The sequence below is a fragment of the Gobio gobio genome (genome assembly GCF_949357685.1).
Source record: "Gobio gobio genome assembly, chromosome: 3".
NCBI classification, from domain to species: Eukaryota; Metazoa; Chordata; class Actinopteri; order Cypriniformes; family Gobionidae; genus Gobio; species Gobio gobio.
This window is the reverse complement of record NC_137099.1, coordinates 5,503,963-5,523,058: the sequence shown is the minus strand read 5'-3', so window position 1 is coordinate 5,523,058 and position 19,096 is coordinate 5,503,963. Positions and strand designations below refer to the sequence as shown.

The following is a 19,096-nucleotide window of genomic DNA, read 5'->3' as shown; positions in this document are numbered from 1 at the left end:
AATAAAAACCTCGATTAATTGAACATCTGACCTCGATTCCGATTAATGAACGATTATTTTGCTTTTTTTTTTTTTTGCCCTCATAAGGTTTTTGAGTAAGTTCACTCATAAGGTTTGTACTGTAAATATTTTCTACTATTAAAGGTGGATTTTTTTTTCCTAATGAAAGTGCATTTCTTTGTGATTTTAAAATACTTGAAGGAAACGGTTCACTTTCAGCAGTTATTGTCTATGGGGCAGATTTCTGTTTGTTGAACATCAGATACAGATAAATGAACACAGTAGGCCTACATTACATTTCTCTGAATGCATCAATGAGAGAGTGATGGTGTGTGTGTGTGAATTACTCATACCGTCTCTATTCATTATTAAGCTGTGGTGTGTACTTACTGCAAAGGTATTAAAATGTATGCCTATAACGGTTGAGTTTCTAAGCTCCTTTAGTGACTTTACTTTAGTCACAGGACAGCGTTTACACTGCGTTTCTGCGCTGCTGTGCGCGCGATCTTCACGTGACGCAGGTGAAAGGTCTGCCTTCAGGGCGCGCGCGCGCGTGTTGTCAGAGACACGGCTCGGCTCTCTGTGTCACAGAAAGAAGCTGAGCAATGAACGGATACGTATTGTTGTTTTTGAATAGTGCACAATCGCTTTAAATGTTGAAACTGGCAAGCCTTTAAACACATACTTGACAAACTATGAGCACGAAAGTGAAAGCGGCTTCGGGGCTTGCGCGCGCCGTGTGTGTGTGTGTGTGTGTGTGTGTGTGTCAGCGCGTAGGCTATAGAACAGCAATTAACTGACCTGTATATAAACTGTGTAAAACATGCAGTTACTATAGTGATTCTGGGCATCTATAAACACAGATAACCGCTCCTGCTTCTCTGTGTGCCTGCAAACTGCACTTGATGTGACTGTCAGGGGCGGAGTCACGTGAAAACCGAAATAACCGACATGGGAAAAATACGTCGGTTAGAGGTTCTGAATGTCGGTTTCGGTTATTTTTTGATTAATCGTACAGCCCTAATGCTGAGCTTCGATGAAACTTCACGAGCCCGGCGAGATGCTTCCACAGGGCGGGAGATACGCGGCGTGATTGACAGCTTTGACACCAAATGGATATACGTGAAAATCAGATGACATGATTTCACAACCTTTCATTGGCCATTTAGATATGTGACGCATACTGTATACGGAAATTAACCTGGACATTCAATCCGTCGAAAAGTCTCAAAATCGGCAAAATGGACATACGTGGTTTTCATCGGACAGCGGCGATATATTTTTTATTAAATGCAATGCAATGCATAAATAAAATAAAACAAATCAGTGCAATAAAATGCAATGCAAAACAAAGAAAAATGCAATGCAATAAAATAAAGTAGAAAGCAAACCGCGCCTTACCGAGACCTCGAAGACTTCCTGAGTGTCGTCCAGCATCTGGACCCGGATGGAGATCTGTCTGCCGGGGGTCATGGTGGGGGGCCGCTGACCGGGCTCCAGGGTGCTGACACCCATGCTCTCCGGGGCCCCAAGCCTCTGGCCTGCCACCGAGGGCCGCTCCTCTGGCTCCACCATACTGCTGCAAACCCACCTGACAACAGAAACCATTTCAACATTTATATGAGGGACAAAAAGTTTGCGGACACTTCATCCATATGCAATAATCCGACCCTAAACCGATTCTGGCATCTCCACAGCACTTTCTGGAAGGCGATCGCACCGGCCGCTGACATGGCTTCCCTTTTTCTGCAGCTGAAATTCCAACCTTGTGCTGCCCTGGAAAATGCCATGGATGATTTATGATTCCTGAAATGTATATTTTGCAGTAAACTACTTGTGCTGCTATGGCAATTTCTCACACACACACATCTTGATGTTAACTTTCGTTCTGCCTGGCTGCTAGTTATTCAAATAAACACAGCTGCAAGTTATTATAACCAGCTCAAAACAACAACAACCACTGGTAAAGAAGTGAACCTGACGGCAACAGGTCGGGCAAATTTGTAAATGCAAAGACAAATGCATTTTATTTTAAAAATGCAATAAAAAATACAATTCACCCTTCGCGGCGAGTTTGATTGACAGGCAATCTGACCAATCACAACGTCGATATTGTGCACCCCCGTTGCAATCTGCCATTTGTCCGACGAACAAACCAACTTGAAAAAATTGTGAAAATGTGCTCGTATGGGACAGCAGGTATCCAGACCGGCTCGTCGATCTACAGATTCCTCCAGTCCCCAAACCTGCCAGAAACCTGGAGAAGTGTATGAAATGGATACGTGTGTGTGGACGGCCTCACCAGCTAATGTGTTTGGACAAGCTGAGAAATCATTCCACAGACAAACACATCTATGTCTGTTCAGAGGTAACAAATATACAGAGGCTACTGCACCCTTTCAACCGTATACCACAATCCTTATTTTATTCTGTACATCTTTTACAAGTTGTAATAACCGGTGAAATGTATTATGAATATATCCCTCGAATGCATCTTACAGACCTTTCTGTCTGCTTGTGTCTGAAATCAAGAAATCCAGAAATGATTTGGGATGGACGGATGGACGTCTATTGATAGACGGATGGACGGACGGATGGACGTCTATTAATGGATGGATGGACGGATGCATGGATGGATGGACGGGCGGATGTCTATTACTCCATGGAAGGATAGATGGATGGACGGATGCATGGATGGGTAGATGGATGTACGGGTGGACGTTTATTAATCCATGGATGGATAGATGGATGGATGGATGGACGGACGGATGCATGGATGGGTAGATGGATGTACGGGTGGATGTTTATTAATCCATGGATGGATAGATGGATGGACGGATGCATGGATGGATAGATGGATGGACGGATGCATTGATGGGCGGATGGATGTACGGGTGGATGTTTATTAATCCATGGATGGATAGATGGATGGACGGATGCATGGATGGGTAAATAGATGTACGGGTGGATGTTTATTAATCAATGGATGGATGGATGGATGGACGGATGCATGGATGGGTAAATAGATGTACGGGTGGATGTTTATTAATCAATGGATGGATAGATGGATGGACGGATGCATGGATGGGTAAATAGATGTACGGGTGGATGTTTATTAATCAATGGATGGATGGATGGATGGATGGACGGATGCATGGATGGGTAAATAGATGTACGGGTGGATGTTTATTAATCAATGGATGGATGGATGGATGGATGGACGGATGCATGGATGGGTAAATAGATGTACGGGTGGATGTTTATTAATCAATGGATGGATAGATGGATGGATGGATGGATGGGTAGATGGATGTACGGGTGGACGTTTATTAATCCATGGATGGATAGATGGATGGACGGATGCATTGATGGGCGGATGGATGTACGGGTGGATGTTTATTAATCCATGGATGGATAGATGGATGGACGGATGCATGGATGGGTAAATAGATGTACGGGTGGATGTTTATTAATCAATGGATGGATAGATGGATGGACGGATGCATTGATGGGCGGATGGATGTACGGGTGGACGTTTATTAATCCATGGATGGATAGATGGATGGATGGATGGATGGACGGACGGATGGAATGGATAGAGTTACTGTTTTCCTTCAAATTCCATCCCAAGACCAATATGACATCTTGTAAAAAGGGGCATAATAGGTGGCCTTTAGGAAACATCCCATAGGAAACACATTAATTCATCCAAACCCGTCAAATCCTTACAGCTGTTGTGACGGCTTAAAGTCAAACAATAGGCCCACCGTCTCTCACCGCTGGAAAACACGGAGTTGATGGCTTTAGGAAATCATTAGGAAGGGTTTAGAGGGATTTCTAACCCTAAAGATCCAGATCCCGCACTGCACCTCCAACACCACGACTGGATTATGAGCTCGTGAACTTCAATACAGCAGCACTTTAACTAAATCGAGGATATGCATTAAAGCACATAATGAAGCAGCAGCGAAGACACTAAAAACAGCTTTGAACTAGTTCTGCCCTCATGCTAACCCATCTTTCGAAGATTGCACTTACATCTAAACCCTCTTAAAGACATCCTCCGAAATATTCAAAGCCTTTTAAGGTGAATTCAGGGATTGAGAAATGCATAATGGCTGTGAATGACTGCATTTGAAGGGTCGAAATTATACAGAACTCCACAGGATTCAAGTAAACACCACAGAATAAGTCCCACTTCTGCTGAAGTCATCGGAGCGCGGCCTCCTCGGTTAGGAAACGGCCCACGTTTACCTTCATTACGCGGGTTATTCAATACTTTATTAATAGAGCATTTCTGTAGACATCAATCTGTGTAAACCCAAGAGTTATAGCATTTCCTTCTCTGCAATTTGGCAAATGTTCTGCCACTGATGTTGTTGAGTTGTAAATAACAGGTCTGCTCTCAGATATCAACCTGTGAAATACACACATCACTTTCTGTGCGGAATGAGTTACAGTGGGAATCACAGATGGAAAATGGGCCAAACTGAGGACAGCCGTAAAACACTTCCCCTCCCAATCGAAGGAAACACACACACGCCTCGCTGGATAATCAAACATAAAAACGGAGAGAGATGAGAGACCAATGATCCGCTCATGGCACTGAAAAGCTTCTCCTATATACAACAAACACCTCAGCGGTACAGCACAACTGAACATGTACACTGGCATATATTCCCATGTTCACTCAACACAGGGATTTACATACAGGAAACACTGCTGAGTGAGAAACGCCACTGCTGCACGACAGATCAGGACTCAACTCATGCATACGAACACGAACATTAGCTCAGATAGAAATGCCACATTCTAGATTCATATTTACAAGATCACATCCTCGAGTCAAACACACACTCCATCTTATTCCTCACACCTGTACAAGCTCATCAAGGTCTTATTAGGAACACTAGAAATTTCCAGATGTGTTGAGGCAAGATGGAGCTAAACTCTGCAGGACAGTGGCCCTCCAGGACCCACTTTGGACACCCTCGATTCAAGATTCAAGATTCAAGAGTTTTATTTGTCACATACACAGTTATATACACAATATACAACTGGCAGTGAAATGTAAACAGGTCCGCTCCATGGACAGTGCAAATAACAGTTACAAGAACACAAGGGAAATTAAAATAGAATAGAATAAAATTAGAATAAAAAGTATTAACATAAGTAGAGTTATAAATAAATCAAGTAAGATAAAAATAGGAAATAAGATAAAAATAAAAAAATAAAATAAAAATATAAAATATAAAGTAAGTGGATATGATAAGTGAGATAAACTGTAGACTTAAAAATAAGTGGTTAACATAAAATATATATATATATTTATATATAGAGAAGTATGATGTGCATGCAATAGGTATAATTGCAAATCGGAGTATAATGTGCAAACAGGAGTATGATGTGCAAACAGGTTTATTACAGGTTGTTACACAGTAACAATAGGAACGTAAAGTGCAGTGCAATGGCAGTATGTGAATGTTAATGTTTAAACTGGATGTTTATGTGTGTGCGGGGTGAAGTGAAGTCACGTGACTGAGTTCAGGAGTCTGATGGCCTGGGGGAAGAAACTCCTCCTGAGTCTTTCAGTCTTTGCCATCAGGCTACGGAAGCGCTTACCAGATGGCAGCAGGGTGAAGTGAGAATGATTTAAATGATCAAAGAAGTACTTGGATAAAAGAAATAGCAATAAAAAATGAGTAAATCACCATTTGAAAGTAACAACGCTTCAAATAAAATTTGTATTAGCTACATTGTGTTAAAAATCTGTTTGTCAGTGTTTTTGAACAAATCTCTTGAAAGAATGATTCAATGACTCACTCATAAAGAGTTCATTTGTTTCATTAGTGGATGAATCAGTGTTTTGAATGAATCTCTTGAATGAATGATTCAATGACTCACTCATAAAGACTTCACTTGTTTCATTAGTGGATGAATCAGTGTTTTGAATGAATCTCTTGAATGAATGATTCAATGACTCACTCATAAAGACTTCACTTGTTTCATTACTGGATGAATCAGTGTTTTGAACAAATCTCTTGAATGAATGATTCACTGATTCACCCACTAATGAAATAAGTGAACTCTTTATGAGTGAGTCATTGAATCATTCATTCAAGAGATTAGTTCAGGATCACTGATTAATCCAGTAATGAAACAAGTGAAGTCTTTATGAGTGAGTCATTGAATCATTCAATCAAGAGATTTGTTCAAAAACACTGATTCATCCAGAAATGAAACAAGTGAACTCTTTATGAGTAATGCTGCGTTCACACCAAACGCGAATAGAGCGTCTGGCGCGAGTGATTTCAATGTTAAGTCAATGGAAAGGCGCGTTGACGTGCGTCTGGAGGTCTCGCGGCGCGAAGGACGCGAATCCGCCTCATTCGCGCGTCCAGTTCGCGCGAATTGGACGTGAATTGAGCGTCTTGCGCGATACGCGCGTTACACGCGAATGGTGCTTTTGTGCATTCACACGTTTGAAGCAAATTCGCGTCTGACGCCCGAGTTGAAAAATTTGAAATTTGCCGTCAATTCGCGCCGCGTTAACCAATCAGGAGCCTGCTTGCTGCTGTCACGTGGTAAAGTGACGTGTATGAGAAACCCTGCATAAATTAAAAATTGTACTATTGTGTCACAAAATGTAGTTTTAAGACTTTTTCAGGTGGGAATGTAGTTGTTTAAAGCTCAAATCTGTGGTTTATTTATAAAGAGAGTGCCTATTTAAAATTAATAATCTTGTGTTTTTGGAGTTGTGAGATCCAGGCGATCACCGGGCAATCACCGCTCATAACCCCGGCGAGAGCAGCCTTTCCTCGGCCAGTCCTTCCGCCGTCTGCCGCTGGCTCTGATGTCCTGTAGCGGTTCGTTTTGTGTGGATCTAACGGCCGAGCTTTGCTCTCATGAATCTATAATTTGTTCCCTGGCAAATCGTTTTGACTGAGGGCAAAGAGAAGTTTCATAACTTTATATTTTAAGGATAATTAAACATACATGCAGTGAAGATAATGTAGGACTTGCCTGGACCACATTTGTGTGGCTATTAATGCTTAATATATATTTTTAATGAAAATGAAAAGAGGCAGAGTGGTGTTTTATGACATATTTCTCCTGGAGTGCCTTGAACGCGCGTCAATTTCGCTTCCAGCGCTCGATTTCTACGCACGTCCAATTCTCTGCTGACGCGCGAATGCATTCAAAATGTTCGCGCGTGAAACTAGACGAGGTAGACGCGATTTTGACGCTCAATTCGCGTTTGGTGTGAACGCAGCATTAGTCACTGAATCATTCATTCAAGAGATTTGTTCAAACACACTGATTCATCCAGTAATGAAACAAGTGAAGTCTTTATGAGTGAATCTTTGAATCATTCAAGAGATATGTTCAAAAACACTGATTCATCCAGAAATGAAACAAGTGAAGTCTTTATGAGTGAATTATTGAATCATTCATTCAAGAGATTAGTTCAGGAACACTGATTCATCCAGTAATGAAACAAATGAAGTCTTTATGAGTGAGTCATTGAATCATTCATTCAAGAGATTTGTTCAAACACACTGATTCATCCAGTAATGAAACAAGTGAAGTCTTTATGAGTGAATCTTTGAATCATTCAAGAGATATGTTCAAAAACACAGATTCATCCAGTAATGAAACAAGTGAAGTCTTTATGAGTGAGTCATTGAATCATTCATTCAAGAGATTTGTTCAAAAACACTGATTCATCCAGTAATGAACAAGTGAAGTCAGTGAATAAAAAATAAAATTAAATAAAAATGAATTCAATATCTTTTAAATAGACTGCAGCAATTCGTATTTTGTCAGAACCTCTAGTAAATCAGTAAGTGGGTTTTAATAGATCTGGTTTGAACCCAGTTTGCATTGTTCAGAATTGCAGGAAAATCGTGATGTCTTTTTTAAACCCAAACAAAATCTCAATTTATCCAGAATCGTGCAGCTCAATCAGATACACTGGAAAAAAAAGGTTTAGGATTTACTTGGAAACAAATCTCACTCATAAACAATTACAAAGAAAGAGCAAGTAACAAGTAAAAAATGCAAAAACAGTGTAAATAAGCCACTGTAAAACAAAAGGACAAAGACTGCAGGGCGACACAACACAAACGCTAAACTTCAACACACACTACACTAACACACAGAGGAATAATAAACACACACATTCCAGCACTGATTCAATCTCAGATCCAGACGCCCGCTCTCAGATGTGTGTGTGAGAGACGAGTCACGACAGGTTAACAAGCACTGGGGGGGGGATTCTGCATTCACACAGTCAGAAAACCCCCGACAGAATCTCCTCAACACACACACACACACACACACCACTGATCCCACAGCAGCCTCTGGGAGTCAGGACAGTGGATGAGATGATAATGAGGTCAGAGCGGATCAATGGGGCTTATCAGACGTTTACCAGGCTCTGTTCATCAGGGGAACGAGGGAGTGTGAGGATGTTCACTGCAACACACACCACTTGAGCTTTCCTGTGATGGAAGATGATGAAAAGGCCATTTTAATATGGATTTCCATCTGCAGTTTGACATTTTGTTTGACGGAAAGGACGGCGATATAGATGATTAGACAATTATTGTCTGATATTTGGATGCTTTTTTCATAGTTTAAATTGTTTTAGGGCTAATATTTTAACTACATAACTAACATACAATTTAATAAAATATAATTTAATAAAAAATTTATTACTTTACACAATTTATCAATGTAAATATGTATTTATTAAAAATAAATAAGTTAATAATAATAAACTTATTTTACACAATTAACAGGTAAATATTTGGTCAAGTAAATATAAATATAATGAAAATAATAAAATCAAATAATTCTACGCAATTTACTTAAATATAATAAACATTTTTTATTATTTATTTATTATTTAGATAAAACAACAACAAAAATGACTTATTTTACACAATTTATTTAACTTAATAAAAGTGCATTTATTAAAACTAAAATTAATAAATCAATAATAATACAAATTATTTTACACAACTTAATAAAAAACATGTTAATATATTGATTTATTTATTAGATAAATGATCAAATTAAACACAATTTACTTAAACTAATAAAAAATTACTTTCACAATTAATTGAATAAAAACTAACAACTAAATATGTATTTAGTCATCTAAATAATAAGTAAATATATAATTATAAATATAATAAAAATAATAAAATCTAATAATTTTACACAATTTACTTAAATCTAAATAAAAAAATATTATTTATTTATTATTTAGATAAAACAACAACAAAATGACTTACACAATTTACTTAACTTAATAAAAATGCATTTATTAAAACTAAAATTAATAAATCAATAATAATAAAAAAACGTATTTTACACAACTTTATTAAATATTATTAAATAAATGATCAAATTAAACACAATTTACTTAAAAACTAATAAAAAAATTCTTTCACAATGAATTGAATAAAAACTAACAACTAAATATTTATTTAGTCATCTAAATAATAAGTAAATATAATTATAAATATAATCAAAAATAATAAAATCTAATAATTTTACACAATTTACTTAAATATAAATCAACTTTTTTTATTATTTTATTTATTATTTAGATAAAACAACAACAAAAATGACTTATTTTACACAATTTATTTAACTTAATAAAAGTGCATTTATTAAAACTAAAATTAATAAATCAATAATAATACAAATTATTTTACACAACTTAATAAAAAACATGTTAATATATTTATTTATTTATTAGATAAATGATCAAATTAAACACAATTTACTTAAACTAATAAAAAATTACATTCACAATTAATTGAATAAAAACTAACAACTAAATATGTATTTAGTCATCTAAATAATAAGTAAATGTATAATTATAAATATAATAAAAATAATAAAATCTAATAATTTTACACAATTTACTTAAATCTAAATAAAAAAATATTATTCATTTATTATTTAGATAAAACATTGACAAAAATGACTTATTTTACACAAGTTACTTAACTTAATAAAAATGCATTTATTAAAACTAAAATTAATAAATCAATAATAATAATAAAAAAAATTACACAACTTGATAAAAATATGTTAATATATGTATTTATTTATTAGATAAATGATCAGATTAAACACAATTTACTTAAAAATAATAAAAAACTACTTTCAAAATTAATTTAATAACAACTAAATATGTATTTAGTCATCTAAATAATAAGTAAATATATAATTATAAATAATAAAATCTAATTATTTTACTTAAGAAATCAGCCAGTGAGGGTTGCCAAACATATAACATCCTAGAAACATAATAATCACTGCAATAATGATCCAATCCTAGACTCTTGGTTTGCCATACGTACAGTCCATTTAACACTAACATCGACCAACAATACAGCCAACGATAATAATGACTGATAAAAGCAAAAGAAAGACTTGGAGCACGAATAATAGACACTGAAAACATGGAGAAGAGGGTGAACGGGATAGAGACCAAAGAGGTCTTCAGGGGCCGTCCACAATCACAAACACCGCAATAAAGGGGCCCATTCTTTCCTGTCCCGGCCCGAAGTTACTGGTTACACGCATTTAAACTGAATGAGTAATTGAGAAGCGGCTCCTCCGGGACCTTTAATCCCCCTCGGCTAGCGGTTTCATTACCCGCCCAAACCCAGAGTCTTCAGCATCTGATTTATGCCCTAACCACCGAGCGTCTGCAGCTCTATTAGCAAACCCTCACTTCAGCGGAGAGATCCGTTAACTGCACATCTGATCACCGGAACAATGCAAACTGGGTTCAAACCAGAGCTATTAAAACCCACTTACAGAAACATGACGACAAACGCATGGTCATTATCTTGTGCTATCTTTAGCTCAGTCGTTTTTAACAGCTCCTCCTGGAAATGTGCTGAACGCTTCTTGCATTAATCTGCTCTGAAACTGCACTGGTACTGGTTCAACAGGTTGACCTTCTTTTGCAGGAAGACTCAACATGACTTTCTCACACTTCGTTTGTGTTTACTCCAGTCTCAGAGCGCATTATCTTTCCCAGAGGAGGTCACACAAACAGAAAAGACGAGGGATCGCGTTCCCATAACGGTGTGTGTAGATCAGATCAGCCATAGAGTCAGTGAAACACAATCTATTCTAGAATATCAAGACTCAATTCTACAAATTTCAATGGAGGTTGCACAGGCATTAAGGATTGTAGCCAAGCAGTTTTGATGCCTACCTGGACATTCTGGTGGTTGCCAGGGCGTTGCTATGCAGCTGCTAGGGTGTTCCAAGTGGTTGCTAAGGTTTTGCTAAGCACATTGCTACGTGGTTGCCACGGTTTTGCCCAGTAGCTGCCAAGGAGTTGTTTTAAGAATGTTTCTAAGCAGTTGCTAGGGTCTTTGGGATGTTGCTAGGGTGTTATCAGTGTGTTCTAGGATATTATGTGGTTACAAAGGCATGCTGAGTGGTTTAAACACATTGCTGTGTAGTTACTATGCGTTCACGAAGGCATTTTGAGTTTAAGCACATTGGTTGCTATGTAGTTGCTAGGGTGTTGCTAGGGTGTTCTGGAATGTTATGTGGTTGCTAAGACATTCCGAATGGTTTAAGCACATTACTATGTTGTTGCTATGGTGTTCTGGGATGTTGCTAGGGTGTTATCGGTGTGTTCTGGGATGCTATGTGGTTACTAAGGCATTCTGGGTGGTTTAAGCACATTGGTTGCTATGCAGTTGCTAGGGTGTTCTGGAATGTGATGTGGTTGCTAAGACATTCCGAATGGTTTAAGCACATTACTATGTTGTTGCTATGGTGTTCTGGGATGTTATGTGGTTACTAAGGCATTCTGAGTGGTTTAAGCACATTGGTTGCTATGCAGTTGCTAGGGTGTTCTGAGATCCTAGGTGGTTGCTAAGGCATTCTGGGTGGTTTAAGCTCATTGCTGTGTAGTTGCTATGGTGTTCTGGGATGTTGCTAGGGTGTTGTCATGGTGTTCTGGGATGCTATGTGGTTGCTAAGGCATTCTGGGTGGTTTAAGCTCATTGCTGTGTAGTTGCTATGGTGTTCTGGGATGTTGCTGGGGTGTTTCCAGGGTGTTCTGGGATGTTATGTGGTTCCTAAAGCATTCTGGGTGGTTTAAGCTCATTGCTGTGTAGTTGCTATGGTGTTCTGGGATGTTGCTAGGGTGTCGTCATGGTGTTCTGGGATGCTATGTGGTTGCTAAGGCACTCTGGGTGGTTTAAGCTCATTGCTGTGTAGTTGCTATGGTGTTCAGGGATGTTGCTGGGGTGTTTCCAGGGTGTTCTGGGATGTTATGTGGTTCCTAAAGCATTCTGGGTGGTTTAAGCTCATTGCTGTGTAGTTGCCAGGGGGTTCTGGGATGGTACGTGGTTGTTAAGGCATTCTGGGTGGTTTAAGCTCATTGCTGTGTAGTTGCTATGGTGTTCAGGGATATTGCTAGGGTGTTGCCGTGGTGTTCTGGGATGTTATGTGGTTGTTAAGGCATACTGGGTGGTTTAAGCTCATGGCTGTGTAGTTTATATGGTATTCTGGGATGTTGCCAGGGAGTTGCCAGGGTTTTCTGGGATGTTATGTGGTTGCTAAGGCATTCTGAGTGGTTTAAGCTCATTGCTGTGTAGTTGCTAGAGTGTTCAGGGATACTATGTGGTTACTAAGGCATTCTGGGTGGTTTAAGCTCATTGCTATGTAGTTGCTATGGTGTTCTGGGATGTTGCTAGGGTGTTGCCAGGATGTTCTGTGATATTATGTGGTTGCTAAGGCATTCTGGGTGGTTTAATCTCATTGCTGTGTAGTTGCTATGGTGTTATGGGATGTTGCTAGGGTGTTGCCAGGGTGTTCTGGGATGTTATGTGTTTGCTAAAGCATTCTGAGTGGTTTAAGCTCATTGCTGTGTAGTTGCTAGAGTGTTCAGGGATACTATGTGGTTACTAAGGCATTCTGGGTGGTTTAAGCTCATTGCTGTGTAGTTGCTATGGTGTTATGGGATGTTGCTAGGGTGTTGCCAGGGTGTTCTGGGATGTTATGTGTTTGCTAAAGCATTCTGGGTGGTTTAAGCTCATTGCTATGTAGTTGCTAGGGTGTCCTGAACTGTTGCCAGGGTGTTGCTATGGCATTCTGAGAGGTACTTTTAAGCATGTTTTAAACCCTGAACTCCAGATGCAGTGCTGTGATTTGTGACAGCTATAGTTTGACCATTAGCAGTTTCTCACCATGAACGCTGATAAACAATGAGTGAAAGGGAAAGCTCCGCAAAAAGGCCACAGACTGGAAACTTTTACTCTAAGGGAAGCACAAAGTAGGAAGCAAGCAAAGAGATAAACAAGAAGAAACAGGAAGTACTTCTGGAGCAAATTATGTCTCGTTAAAACCAAAGCAGACCTACTCAGTCAAATGTCATGCCTATGAACTCAACCTGACAGAAAGAGAGCTTTGAAAGTCACGATTAAGGGAGGCCCATTTCAAAGGACATGCACGGTAAAAAAAAAAGAAAAAAAGGCTATTTTATGCCTTCCCAAACAGTAACTTTATTTGAACACCCTCAAACAATCATTTCTTTTTCCATCCTATACAAACACACACACACCCTTCCCAGAGAACAGAGACAGAAAAGTGAACGTGGAACAATACGTGCAGCGAGGGTTCGTTCCCAGACTCGCGCTCGCTCAACTAGTTAACCTGCCTCTCAGCTTGTTTGCCTGAAAGTTCCCAGAGATGTGTTCAGCGAGGCGGACGGCGTCAAACACAGGGTTCACTGAGACAGATTCAACAGACACGGATCAACAGCCCCAGACTACACAAAACACATTTTGAGGAAACTGCTTCACTAAACAAGTGTGACACTCACTCATCAGATCATCGAAACACTAGATACTGAGAATTAGAGATCAACATGCTAAAACTAAAGCCCAATTTATACTTTCCCCAAAAATGTAACAACGCGTCAATTCTATGAGAATGGAAGCGCTGTGATTGGTCTGCCAGAACCCCTCCCTCGGGTCAATAAATAAATCTGAGATAGGAGTGTGTGTGTGTCCAGACATGGGATGATAGTTCCATCCTTACATCTGCTATATAACACAATATTTTATAGTCCAGAAAGTAGGGATGTTCGATATTATCGGCACGACATCGGAATCGGCCGATAAATTCTTAAAATATAAAAAATGGCATCGGCCGATATGAAAAATTATGCCGATATGATAACGTGTTGATATGAGGCTGCAATAACTCACGTGTGCAAGGACTGCTATAGCGATAAGATCATGTCAGCCGCCATTCTTGAAGTGAATACATTTCATGTCTGGTGATGATCTATATTGACAGTTTTTAAATGCTGCCTTGAATTTGTGAATCAATGCAGGATTGCCAGGTTTTCACAACAAAAATATCCCAAAACAAGCACAATCACGTCTCCCCACTCTCTAGCGCGCGCAGCAGCTGAAGCTCCTCCAGGTCCTAGTGCCCGCCCGCTAGAATATTATATATAGCCTATTTAGTGGGGGCGCTGTTGTTTTAGTAATAAAATGAAAAGTAGAAAACACAAATAAATAGAAGTTACTTCTTTTTCTGAATAAATAAAGCAGTAATGATGTCAAAGCACAAGCATGACACTTGTAAATTAAATACTTGTATATACAGTTTATTAATCTGTAATAACATTTTATGAAATGGATGATGAAAAATAATCCAAGGAGCACTAAAATAATTGTATATTTTCTTAATTTGAAGCTAAAGACAGCGTCAGCTGATGCCATGCCACCCCCACTTCATGTGCACAAACATTAAATCCAAAAATACAATATTTAGGTTACATCTGTATCTGTCTGGGATGAAAAATCACTGACTTTATTATTGTTATTTTCAGCGCTTTTAATATACACTTATTATAAAAAATAACTTTGTTATCATGTATTTATCTTAAACAAGTATCCTTTTAGTAAGGAGACCTAAAAAAATCTTTAAAAAAGTTTTTGCTCAAAATGGTGGTTTCCAAACAAAGGGAAAAAATAAGCATATCGGTATCGATATCAGCATCGGCCAAAATGAGTTGAAAAATCTTGGCATATCCGATATCGGCAAAAATCAAATATCGTGCATCCCTAGTCCAGAGATTCTTTATGTTAGTGAATAAAAACATAGATCCGCTGTGTATAGTTTATTTATTTTCTCATTAAAACCAAAGATGTTAATCAGTGATTGTATATCAAGAACAGGGACACATTAGGGTGCATTTCGTTTTGTGATTTCAACGGAACGAATAAAGTCTCCGCAACAGCAATCGATTGAAGCACTCGGCATGATTTCACAAACGCATTCCAGCGCCAGATCGCCTCATGTAACTCTACTAATCAACTAGAGATGCTTCATTTGTATTACATACAACAACTCAAGCTGCAAGAAAAGCTGCTATCTATTTGCCGCCATCACTGCTGCAGCTACTAGGGCTGTGTATGGCCAAGAATCTGGCGATACGATACGCATCACGATACAGGGGTTACGATACGATATATTGTTATATATTGCAATATTGTAAGAAAGGCAATATATTGCGATATTTCTTTTTCTTTTCTTTTTTAGAAAGATCTCATTTAAAAGAATAAAGAACACAACCATATGCATAAAACAGTATCATTTATATCACAAATCACTATTTTGTGCAATCTAAGTAAAGGGAAAGAGTAAAGTGCGGGATTTTTTGTGTACATGTTTTAAAGGTTCAGTTTGGATTTAGATTTATCGGCTAATATACCAGCTATCGGCTTTCAGATATAAAGAATTATCGGTATCGGCAAAATATGGTGCATCTCAATTATTTACACCTGAAATGTTGGGACATGGCTTTTAATGGGGTGACTTTTGTTTTTGTAATTAAGCTATCAAAAATGACAAAAAATTGGATTTAGATTTATCGGCTTTCAGATATAAAGAATTATCGGTATCGGCAAAATATGGTGCATCTCAATTATTTACACCTGGAATGTTGGGACTTTTGTTTTTGTAATCAAGCTCTTAAAAATGACAATAAAATTTGGATTTAGATTTATCGGCTTATGTATCGGTTATCAGCTTTCAAATATAAAGAATAAATCGGCAAAAAAATTCATACCTGTGCATCCAAATTATGTTGCAGGTATACACTCACCTAAAGGATTATTAGGAACACATACTAATACTATGTTTGACCCCCTTTCGCCTTCAGAACTGCCTTAATTCTACGTGGCATTGATTCAACAAGGTGCTGAAAGCATTCTTTAGAAATGTTGGCCCATATTGATAGGAGAGCATCTTGCAGTTGATGGAGATTTGTGGGATGCACATCCAGGGCACGAAGCTCCCGTTCCACCACATCCCAAAGATGCTCTATTGGGTTGAGATCTGGTGACTGTGGGGGCCATTTTAGTTCAGTGAACTCATTGTCATGTTCAAGAAACCAATTTGAGATGATTTGAGCTTTGTGACGGTGCATTATCCTGCTGGAAGTAGCCATCAGAGGATGGGTACATGGTGGTCATAAAGGGATGGACATGGTCAGAAACAATGCTCAGGTAGGCCGAGGCATTTAAACGATGCCCAATTGGCACTAAGGGGCCTAAAGTGTGCCAAGAAAACATCCCCCACACCATTACACCACCACCACCAGCCTGCACAGTGGTAACAAGGCATGATGGATCCATGTTCTCATTCTGTTTACGCCAAATTCTGACTCTACCATCTGAATGTCTCAACAGAAATCGAGACTCATCAGACCAGGCAACATTTTTCCAGTCTTCAACTGTCCAATTTTGGTGAGCTTGTACAAATTGTAGCCTCATTTTCCTATTTGTAGTGGAGATGAGTGGTACCCGGTGGGGTCTTCTGCTGTTGTAGCCCATCCGCCTCAAGGTTGTGCGTGTTGTGGCTTCACAAATGCTTTGCTGCAGACCTCGGTTGTAACAAGTGGTTATTTCAGTCAAAGTTGCTCTTCTATCAGCTTGAATCAGTCGGCCCATTCTCCTCTGACCTCTAGCATCAACAAGGCATTTTCTCCCACAGGACTGCCGCATACTGGATGATTTTCTCTTTTCACATCATTCTTTGTAAACCCTAGAAATGGTTGTGCGTGAAAATCCCAGTAACTGAGCAGATTGTGAAATACTCAGACCGGCCCGTCTGGCACCAACAACCATGGCACGCTCAAAATTGCTTAAATCACCTTTCTTTCCCATTCTGACATTCAGTTTGGAGTTCAGGAGATTGTTTTGACCAGGACTACACCCTTAAATGCATTGAAGCAACTGCCATGTGATTGGTTGATTAGATAATTGCATTAATGAGAAATTGAACAGGTGTTCCTAATAATCCTTTAGGTCAGTGTATGTAACAATCAAAGTATATCATAATACACTTTAAATAACATTACAATGTCATAAATAAAGACTAGTGATGTACAATGAGGACGTAGTCGTCACCATCAGTGTCCCAATGTGTAGTGACTGAGCAAGGGTCCTTAAAAGGGTCCACAACATACTGATTCACCTCCTAGGGAGCTGATTAAGACTAAGTATTAAGTACTTAATGCACACTACATTGAGTGCGTCCTCAAATGAGAAGAGGAGTGTTATTACTCTACTAAAGTGCTTCTGACCATCTATTAACCACCAACAACCCTGGGAAACCACTCACAACCGCTAGTCAAGATCACTGAAGAGAACTAGTTTCCACCACCCATATTTACATGTATTGTTACTGTTCGGTACAAGTCACCACTCAAACATGAAGTAATATGTAATATATTAACATAATAAATAATCATTAACATGGTCAATGTGCTTAAAGGATTTTAAAATCCGAGGCGCTTGCTTCCAGTCGGCCGGCCGATGTAGGTTAGTCGAGTAATCCCTGAGGTTCAGATGTTAGTAGGTTAAGCTGCATTGACTGTGTGTGTGTGTGTGTGTGTGTGTGTGTGTGTGTGTGTGTGTGTGTGTGTGTGTGTGTGTGTGTGTGTGTGTGTGTGTGTGTGTGTGTGTGTGTGCCATCAAGAATTAATGTGACAGGGAAAGCCCATTATGTGCAAATGACTACTGCACACCCTTAATATACAACATCAGCTCTTATGCATTTATGGTGAAAAATGAATGCAATTAAGAAATAAAGGTCAATAATGATGTTTCACCTGCTTATGGGATATTTATGATAATTCCATGCATCAATAATCCCATTTTCTGTGTTGCATTAGTCCAAAAAATGTACTGTGGTAATACCATAGAATATAGTGATGCTATCAAATAATAGACCAAGGTATTCCCACAATTGCAAAAAAAAAAGGTACCACTGTGTTTCTGGACATGGACCAATGCATTCTTGGAAGTCCACTGGAGTGCCATTTAAATAAACTACACCGATATTATCACTAAAACATGGCACAGCACTTTCTGAAAGAGCCTGGTATTACCATGGTATTGTGGGTAAAAGTACAGTATGGCACTGTGGTAAAGCACTACAGTAAATCTTTGATGTGGAAACGTACGATATGACGCGTGGCAACAGCGTCGGCTCGTGAGATTTAACCGTGTAACCATGGAAACCGCTACAATATATCAGCGATCGTGAGATTAATAGTAACTCTTTTTTCGCTGCCGGTTTATTGCAAGCATATAAAACAACACACAATCTTACCTTCAATGCTGAATGAATACTCCTGGTGACTGGATGTGCGCGCAACTATGTTGTTAAATGATATTCCGCCGAGAATAGCGCGCGGAGCAGCGGCTGAAGTCGCGAGGATTCAGTTTATCGGTGGTTATTCGCGGGAAGCGCTGCAATCCACCGTCTTCCCGGACGCCATGACTGAACTGATCCCGAACTGAATTCATACAATAAAACACCGCCTCCAGCCTCCAACACCCGCACTACAGCCTCGTGAAGCGCTGGGATGGGGACAGCGACACCTGGCGGGGGGTTCAAACTTCACCTGGTTACAATGTTGCCAAGTCCGCTGTTTTCCCGCGAGATTTTTTACACTGTTGCCGCGGGTTGTTTGTGTAACTTTTTCTAAGTATCACCACCTGATTACACCACTGTA

General features: G+C 39.0%; 1 protein-coding gene across 1 annotated transcript in view; it reads right to left on the bottom strand.

Moving 5' to 3' along the window:
- The window catches only part of farp1 (FERM, RhoGEF (ARHGEF) and pleckstrin domain protein 1 (chondrocyte-derived)), a 134,768-nt gene extending 115,921 nt beyond the window's left edge, over positions 1-18,847 (bottom strand). Inside the window, exons 1-2 of the mRNA XM_079811946.1 lie at positions 18,691-18,847; positions 1,402-1,591 (exon numbers count right to left, since the gene is read on the bottom strand). Of these exons, the coding sequence (XP_079668072.1) occupies positions 1,402-1,575 (174 nt within the window). The 5' untranslated portion in view covers positions 1,576-1,591; positions 18,691-18,847. The remainder of the gene's footprint in view (positions 1-1,401; positions 1,592-18,690) is intronic.
- Positions 18,848-19,096: the final 249 nt, after the last annotated feature.